The sequence below is a fragment of the Glycine max genome, chromosome 3 (assembly GCF_000004515.6).
Source record: "Glycine max cultivar Williams 82 chromosome 3, Glycine_max_v4.0, whole genome shotgun sequence".
NCBI classification, from domain to species: domain Eukaryota; kingdom Viridiplantae; phylum Streptophyta; class Magnoliopsida; order Fabales; family Fabaceae; genus Glycine; species Glycine max.
The window spans coordinates 4,972,645-4,981,849 of record NC_016090.4 but is presented as its reverse complement, the minus strand read 5'-3'; the positions used below and the strand labels follow the sequence as shown (position 1 = coordinate 4,981,849).

Here is a 9,205-nt window from a genome sequence, read left to right as displayed (position 1 = left end):
TCTGATTTTGTCATGCAAGAGAGGTAACAATTGTTAGATTGGCCTTTTTCTTATCTTTTTGCTTTTAAATTTAATTATCGTGCTAAGTGAGATGGATATAACGTAGTTACAACCTTACACCAAATTTACTGTACCATAATAAAGTTTACCTAGTTCTTGTAGTAATAATTTAAATAGTGATGAACCACATACCTTCTAAAACCAAATACCCATACCTGTTTCATATACCTAGTAACTTATAGATAGAATGTAAGGCTTGTATTATTCACTCTCCTATATATTTATTTACCAAACATTGGTGGAAATTTTAAGGAGTGACAGGTTCATATTAGCTTTTAACCATCAATGGAAAACTGGAAAAAAGAAAAGGCTGGCACTAACAACCAGTTATTTGTCAATAGGAAAGGAAGCTTGGGCCCAATTGAAGGATGTTGTGGAAAATTAGTGTCTCTTTGATTTCAGAAGCTTTACTTTTTTTCTCCAATACTTACAAAAATATCATCTTATTTTTTTTTACCTCATGTCATGATTTGAAGAATGTGTTTTGCTACAAAGTACTGATACTTTAATTTCCTTCATGCATCTATATCTGATACCAATATATTGATATATTTCACTGGTATATATATGTGAAGTGACCAATTCTTTTAAAAAAAATTATGATAATAAAATATAGTGACATGTAACATAGAAGTAAGTATAATATAGAAATATAAAAAGTATTGTTTCTTGATGAACCAAATATGAAAATTGTTTTGTTTATAGATAATTTCAAGAAAGAAATGAGATTGATCATTGATAGTACCATTCTTATTTGTGAACAATAGGAAAAAATGATCTACAATTTTTTGATTTTGTTTTTAGTAATGTCTAAGAAGTATGTATGTTCTTCAATTTACCGAATTGCAATTGTATATTTATTATGCTTTTATCAATTCTTACGTATCTACATATCTATCATATTTTTAGAATAATCATACCACTATTAATTTATAGGACATGGGATAAGAGATAAGCTGAAATCATCCAATCCTTCTAAAGTTCACTTGGTACACCTTTTCATCCTTCACATTATACCCAACGAAAAACCTCACAAATAAAAATTCAGCTATTGAGAAAGTGTCAATTTGACGTCAATTAAATCAAAAGTTACATTTAGCACTAGTTCAAATTTGAACTTAGATTCATGGGTAGGTACAATTTCTCTGGGCCAATCAACCATATCTGAAAAACAAAAATAAGTTTCCCGCGGTCATTTTCACTCTGGCCTCATTAATCTTAAGGAGAAATTAAGTTAGAATATAACAACACTGATGTGTAACATTTTTCCGGAGAATCATTATATTTAAGTATTTATCAATGTTGTTACTTAGTACCTGTATTGTTACTTCTTCGAAACATATATACAAGGTCAATTTCCACGTTGCCTTTGATAATTTGTTGATTCTCTGTAGATTCAGTAACATATATACAAGGTCAATTTCCATTTCAGAATCAATTGGATTTAGTAAAACGTAAAAGGAGAAAGACATGAAATGAAACATATCCTTGACAGAAATAGTTTTGTAGTTGGTTAGACTTAGAAGATACCTGTTCATCATCCTTGGTCTCTAAATCCATCTATAGTCAACCCAAATGCCAGGGATGTGGCAAATTTTAGGCCAAATTTGAGGGTGCTTCATGCGGCATCGTTTTTCCAGCAAAGGACAACTCTCTATGGTTAATTTTATTAGAGAGTCAGGAAGCCTTTCTCCCACCATATTTTCCAGCAAAGGACATCCCCTCATTGTTAATTTTATTAGAGAGACAGGAAGCCCCGTGCAGTCCAACATCTCCATATTTGACATGTCATATAGATACAGAGACGTAAGGGAGGGAGGCAGCAAACCCTCCTTAGGGAAGGACTTGATGCCATCACATGGACCATAAACAGAGAGATGAGTAAGCATGCCCATGGATGGCCATGCTAGGCCGCTCAGTAGTTTCTCACAATTGCCAATCTCAACTTTTCTCAGGTTAGGTGGCATACCCCGTTTTGGAAAGGACTCAATTTCAGGGCAGTTGGATATGTAGAGACATTCTAACTTTGGGAGAAGACTACTCATCTCTTCAGGCAACGACTTCAACTTGTCAGAGCCCGAAACACTGAAATTAATCAAGTTGGGGCATTGGTAAATTCTCAAAGAACACAGACTCTTAAATGACTCTGCCCCTGAAACCAAAAGATATTCCATATTTTCACAGTTTATGATTTCAAGATCTCTGAGATTTGGAAAGGTAACCAATGGAAGAGATGTGAGTGAATCACAACTGCTTTGTATTGACAGTGTTTCCAGTAACTCATGTTTGTGTTGCGTCGGGAATTCCAGTTTTTTAAGATCCTTGATACTCAGACTATTCAGTGATTCAGGTAAACGACCACCCGGAAATGACACGGCTGACGAGCAATCCCTTAATGTTAAAGACCGGAGACATGTTGGTTGGATGTTAGTGATGGCCTCTATCATGGACTCCACCATTGGGCTTCCTTCTACTTCTATAGTCTCTACCAAGAGAGGAAACACATTCAGTGCTACTTTATTGCTTTTACTTATCTCCAAAATTCGAATGGCGGGACCCGTTGGGAGAGAAGAGACAAGCAGCTCGCAATTTCTAATTGAAAGTATTTCCAGAGCAGGAAGGTGATTCGGCAAACTTCCCTCTAGTTTGGGGCAGTCATCTATTACAAGACTTTTAAGCACAGGAAAAGCTTCTGAATTGAACGAACTCCACACCTCCCAACAAGGCATGTGATAAATGAACAGAGATTCAAGGGAGGGAAAGGGCATTCCAGAACGACAATCTTCATTCTTGTAAAAACCTTCATCAATAGTCTTCAGCCTATTCAATCTTGAAATTAGAAGGTCCTTGAGAGAAGGTAGTTGTCCAAGTGAAGGAAGCATACTACAGTTGTCACAATCACGCAATTTTAGACTAATCATATTGCAGTAGGAAGAATTTCCCATCCAATCTGGAAATCTGGTTCCTTTATAACCTTTTATGTCCAACGATTCAATGTTATATTGAGGCTGTAACTTGCAAAGCACATCTATTTCAAGTTGGAAGTTGTTACTGTTGTTGTTACATCCAGACCATTTCAGCCGCAAACTACTAATGTGTTTTTTATCCATTATCCTTGCCTCCAACGCTTCATCACTTTGGGAAACATTCTCCAAGTTCCTAATTTCAAGTTGACCACGAAGATTTGGAAGTCCTCCCAATTCTTTGATTCCATTCTCTTGGTGCTTGCCCACAACAAAGAAATCCAGATGTTGTAGATGATTTAATTTACTCATTCTTCTCGGCATCTCTTTTATAGGAGTCCAAGAAATATCAAGATGACGCAAGTTAACAAGATTGCACATGTCACTAGGCAACTTAGTCAGCTTTATGCAATCAAACAACTTCAAAGTTTGCAGATTGTACAAATTACACAATGACTTTGGCAGTGTTTCTACACTTGAATGAGAGAGATCTAAATAGCGCAGATGGATCAATTTACCTATTGAATCAGGCAAAGAATCCAAACTTCGAAAGTCACGAAATGATAAAACTCTCAAGTACATAAGCTTCGACACTATGATACATTGTGCCTCCTCATTCTTGAATGGAGCAGCTTCAAAATTGATAATGGACAAGAAAGTTCTCAGAAATTTTGTTCTACCAACATCATCAGAGTTGTCCAAGACTGAAGAATTGAATTTGGTAAATGACAAATGACGAGTCTTGGTGTTGATCTTTGTTTCTTTCCCAAGTTCTTCTGATCTAAAGTAAAAATCTCCACCGAGTGATGTGGCTAGATCATGCATGAGGTCATGCATCACAAAACATTTGCCAAAAGGCCAACTACTTCTATTTGTACTTGAACGTTGGAAAAATGATCTCGAAACCAAATCATCAAAATACTCATGACCAACCTCTTCTAAAGTCCTACCATTTCTTGGTTTCTTCAAAAGATCTTCGGCCATCCACAACAAGATTAATTCATTTTTATCAAATTCGTAATCTTGTGGATACAAGGAACAATAAACAAAGCACCGTTTTAAATGTGGAGGGAGATAATGATAACTAAGTCTCAGTGCTGGAATAACTTTACACTCACCTTCAGAAAGATCCCAAATGTCATTATTCAGAATATTATTCCAATCACCAATGTCATGCTTTCTTCTCAACATGCCTCCGAGCGACTGTGCTGCTAAAGGCAGTCCGTTGCACTTTTTAACAATCTCCTTTCCAATTTTTTCTAGGGTTGTTGTGTTCTTGTTCGATTCGGAGGAAAGACACGCATGGTTCGCAAACACTGACCAACAATCTTCATTCGACAATTGGTTTAGATGATAGGTGTGAACATTTTGGACTATAGATGCTGTTTTTTCACTGCGGGTTGTTAGAAGAATCTTACTTCTCCTAATCCCACGGTTAAATGGTTTCTTAAGAAGACTCCAATCAACATAATCCTCTGTCCAAACATCATCCAAGACAATTAAGAATTTTTTATCTTTCAGCTTGTCCATCAATTCAAGATGAAGTAGATTCAGATCATTCAATTTACAAGGCTTTCCAGTAACCGCCTCTATTATAGTTTTTGTGACCTTCAGAACATCAAATTCTTGAGAAACACAAACCCATGCCTTAAAATCAAAATTAAATTTCTGTTTCAAATTCTCATCGTTGTACACCAATTGGGCCAAAGTAGTTTTTCCAACCCCACCCATGCCTACAATAGGAACGACAGACACTTCACTACCGTCACTGTTATCCTCCGACAATAACTTGATTATGGCCTCCTTATCTTTCTCCCTACCATATATATGAGATCCATCTTCCAGAGATGTTGATGGAGCTTTCCATGACAAGTTCTCCACTGCACTCTCTTTCAAATCAAGACTCTCCTTGAGTTTTAAATGAGACTCTAGGGTGACAACTATGTCCTCCAACTTACTAACGATCTTCCTATCGGAAAAGCGAGAAAACAAGTCTCTTACCTTGTTTTGGGTGGCAGCTTTGGTGAAAACATGGTCGAGTAAGTCATCGGCTTCATAGACAGCATCTTTGAGATCATTGAGCCAGTGTTTGACATTGGTGTTTGTGATCTGTTTCTTCTCGGCATCATCAAGCACAGCTCCAACCACTCTGAGAGTGGTCTCCAACTTTTGAAGCAACTTCTTGCTAAACTTCTTTCCACGGATCAGGTCAACAAACTCAGGTGAAGCCAGCCTGTCGAAAAGCACATCAAGGAAAGCAGAGAGAAAGGCACCACCGACCAGTGCTGCTGCCATTATCTCAAGAACTAAAGAGGATCAGAGTAGAAAGACAAAGGCAAGGGAATTGGTTGCTATGAACTGGGTTGGTTCTTGTTAAGGTTAACTGATGTGATGAGATTTGGCTTAAGTCAACTCTCACCTTCACTCGTTCTGCTGTGCATGACAAAAGTATGATCAGAGTAGAAAGACAAAGGCAAGGGAATCGGTTTTTTATTATTATTATTATTATGGTGGTGGGTGACTTATGACGTTGGCCTGGATGCTTTTTGGGAGTCTCTTTACTTTTGATACCCACATGTTGCTTTCTTGATATTTTTATTTTGAATTTAGCTCCTCTAAACTAAAGACTCAAGAGATTTAAAGAGTGATGATATTTCTACCGTTAATTTTTTTTAAAAATGGATTATATTTCTAAAATGCTTTAATTAAAGTTAGTGATGGCTAGCTTTCTCTATTTAAATGTCTCCTCACTTTAGACTAGTTTCCAAACCGTGTGGAGCAGTGGTGTGTGTTTTTTTCTTGGTGATATGTGTGGATGACCGCAAGGGTACTGTGCGTAATTAAGTTCCTGTGCTTTAATGCTGTGAGACAAGTTGTATTGAAGCAGTTTGCACATGTGTTTTGGATATTTTTATTTAAAAAATAAGTTAATAGTAAAATTGAAAATGAATTTTTTTTGTTAAATCCAAAACTTATGTAAAGATCCTCAACTTAGAATTTTTTTCTAAAGTTAAAATTTAAAATCAATTTTTCAATGTGAAAGTAAATAGTTAAATATTTATTTAAATTCGGGTTAGTTTATATTTCAACCTGATCATTAAAATTGTCATAGAGATATATTATTGTATAAAGATCTAATACTGAATCATGATTTTATAAACTTAAAATAATTGATAGTGATTTCTTTTTAATCAAGTGGTAAAAAATTATTAAGACGAAAAAAAAATGTTGAACAAATTAAAAGAGAAAGAATTAATGAAAGGACACATGTTAATTGATCCCTAAAATATTTTAAAAATTCTAAGTTGGTTTTGCATAAAAATTATCATAGAATATAGACAACCTTGTTATAATGTATTTCTTTTAAAAAATAATTAAAATTTTTATATAAATTTTTTCCAATCCATCTTAGATTTCTATTTCTAATCACATGTTATTTCAATTTTATATATTCTGAAATAATAATAATAATAATAATATTAGGATAAAATTATTAAGACATATTGATATAAAGAAACAGAGATATACTCTCCATGCTAATAGATATGGAAAAAAGGAACAAAAAACATTATCCCTATAACAAGCATAAAATTAAGTTTAACAAACCATGCATTATTTTTTTTTAGTGAAAATGTAAACATGATGTATTATCAATTTCTGCAGACTTAGGCATAGAAGGTATTAGAGTTTAAAAATAGTTATATTCTTAATAATTAACTGTCTATTGTGTGTCCATCCATGAGTACATGGTATAAAAGCATTAAATACACCCTATTAAATATTTTAAATTACTCTAAAATGGCAAGTATTGAATGACTTTTATCTTTTCAATATAATAAATACTTTCTTTTCTAATAAATTTTTTCTATTTTTAACTTGTTGTCTATGCTTATGTACAATATAATAAACCGCATTCAACAAAGTGATATAGTTTTTTGCACCTTCATGTAAACTCATGGTTCGTAAGGCATCTTCTGCATAGGTTAAGCGAATTGGAGAAGAATGACTTCCTGAGAGTCCATCTTCCTTCCTTCTCAAAGTTGCCATAATATTTTTATTGAACATAGACCAGGCTAACACTGAAATTCAAGTTGGAAGCACCGAAATGAGATTTGCATATCTAAGGCTGACTTTCACCTTGTTGCAAAATAGATAATTTGGTTTAATTTCAACCACGCCAGTTTATCCTCAGTAGATACATAATATGAAAGGAGTGACTAAGTAAGGACCAAGCTCAAGGTTTTTTTTTTTCTAAGCAAAAGTTAAAGCCACAAAGGCAGAAACTGGGTACACCACAAGTTTAGTGTAATCAGAATATATAATACATATTTTTCAATAAGTACGACATATTGTAAAATATTGAATCTTTAAAAATGAGTACACCACAAGTTTAGTGTCAAATCAATGGAAAATTAACCAGCCATGTCTTTTGTAATATAAAATATTTTTAGTTTTCTGTAATAACTCAAAGGATCATTTTTTTTCAAACTGAAAAGATTACCTATGTGAATTTATTTATTTTTAATCCCTTTATTTTAAAATATTTACCTTGTTCTAAAATCAAATAAATTCGTAAAAGAAAAAAGATGTATGTTTTTTTATCAGAATAATTTAAACATACTAGATGGCAAAGGTTCTCTATCAGAATTTATAAATAAAAGGTTCTCTCTATCATGAATTACAAAGTACAAACATTTACGCTATCAATATTGCATTCTAATTATATATATGTATATACTGTAAATAGCAAGATTCCCCTCCATTTCCTAAACTTATATACTGTCACCTGAGGGCTAAATTTGGTAAAGAATGGCCATTTCCAGCTTCAATACATGCAATCGGTAATGAGGATGGTGGTCCACTTTTTGTAGCCTCTTCGAAAACTATTGTTATGGAATCTACAAATATCACAATATCTGGAACATGTGTAGAAGCAACATTCTGGAGAACAACTTACGAAATATTAATAAAAACAGAAGCATAAAGTAATTAACAGTACAATCCCCCCCTCCCCAAAAAAAGTATGAAGGTGCAATATTCAACAAAAATAAAGGTAAATATGCCAGATAATTTGGTTCAGTGACATTATAGAGCCAATATTCAACAAAAATAAACTGAGAGACAAGTGATGCTGAGGAATTGGACCTCTGAGAGGTGTTACCAATTCCTGAATTGAGGAGAGGAGATAACAGGCGAGCAGCAAATGGGAGAGTGTTATCTAATGGAAGTATCCATTTTAATAGTGCTCCACATTGATCCCGTTTCTCAGTAGACAATATTTTCTCCTGATACTTTTCATATTGGAGAATTTCTATGCAAGGGTCTCTAAGAAAATCAACACCAACATTCACCTGTAAAAGAATCTGGATCCTTCCAAATATAGGAAAATAGAATCAGATCAGTAATCTGAGTAACGAGAATGGCCAGGCATAATTAGGAGGATATCATAGGACAAATTTTTCATAAAGATCTCTGAGGTATTATAGAGGCAAGGCATATGCCACTAAAATATATTTGAAATTTAACAAAAGCTTAAGTAAAATGTAGATAAGAGACCAAGGTTTTCAGCAAGTGAAAGACTAAAGTCAAGCAATACTTACATCACAAAAGGTATGTTCCAGAAATCTAAATTATGACAATAATACACATGTCAATATACTCCACAACAACAACCCAAGTAGCACAAGGAAATATTTGGCTCCAAATTCCCCAGAAAAATATAAAATAGTGTAAACATTGATAATGCAATTCCAAGAAGAATCAAAGCAGACTAGGAGAGCTGGCAATAAACTCAAAGCACAATATCACCAAGATAAAGTAAGATTTTATATAGTTCTACTAAATGATTTTCAATGACTCACTAAGCAAGCAACCTCCACAATTTATTTCCGAAAATAAACCCTACACAGTATATATTGGCTATCAGGGTTTTAAAAAAAGGGTCTAGGAATGTGATTTGGATTGCAACATAAGAGTGTGTTTGAATTTTATAATTTTAAAATTTTGTATTTAGATATAAAAAATCACTTTAAGATAGCATGCAAATTATTTAATAGGTTATATTTTTTTTCCAATGCTATTTTTAAATTATTTTTTCTATAATTAAGTTCAAATTATTTTGTTTATCCATCTCACAAATGATAAGCACCCAAGCACTTTACCGTGACCCATGCCATTGTTAC

The 9,205-nt window shown here is 33.8% G+C and overlaps 1 protein-coding gene across 2 annotated transcripts; it reads right to left on the bottom strand.

Annotated features, from left to right (window-relative positions):
* Nucleotides 1-894: 894 nt before the first annotated feature.
* Nucleotides 895-5,515, bottom strand: LOC100794060 (putative disease resistance RPP13-like protein 1). Of its 2 annotated transcripts, XR_001387387.3 has the most exons (3): nucleotides 1,591-5,515; nucleotides 1,377-1,448; nucleotides 895-1,224 (listed from the first exon to the last, which is right to left on the bottom strand). XR_001387387.3 is itself a non-coding variant. In XM_014773486.3 (2 exons), the coding sequence occupies exon 1, from the start codon at nucleotides 5,316-5,318 to the stop codon at nucleotides 1,611-1,613; it is 3,708 nt and encodes a 1,235-aa protein (XP_014628972.1). In that variant the 5' UTR covers nucleotides 5,319-5,515; the 3' UTR covers nucleotides 895-1,448; nucleotides 1,591-1,610. The 2 variants fall into 2 exon arrangements, 1 of the variants encoding a protein (XP_014628972.1); XM_014773486.3 differs by having other exon boundaries at nucleotides 895-1,448.
* Between the last annotated feature and the right edge of the window lie 3,690 nt (nucleotides 5,516-9,205).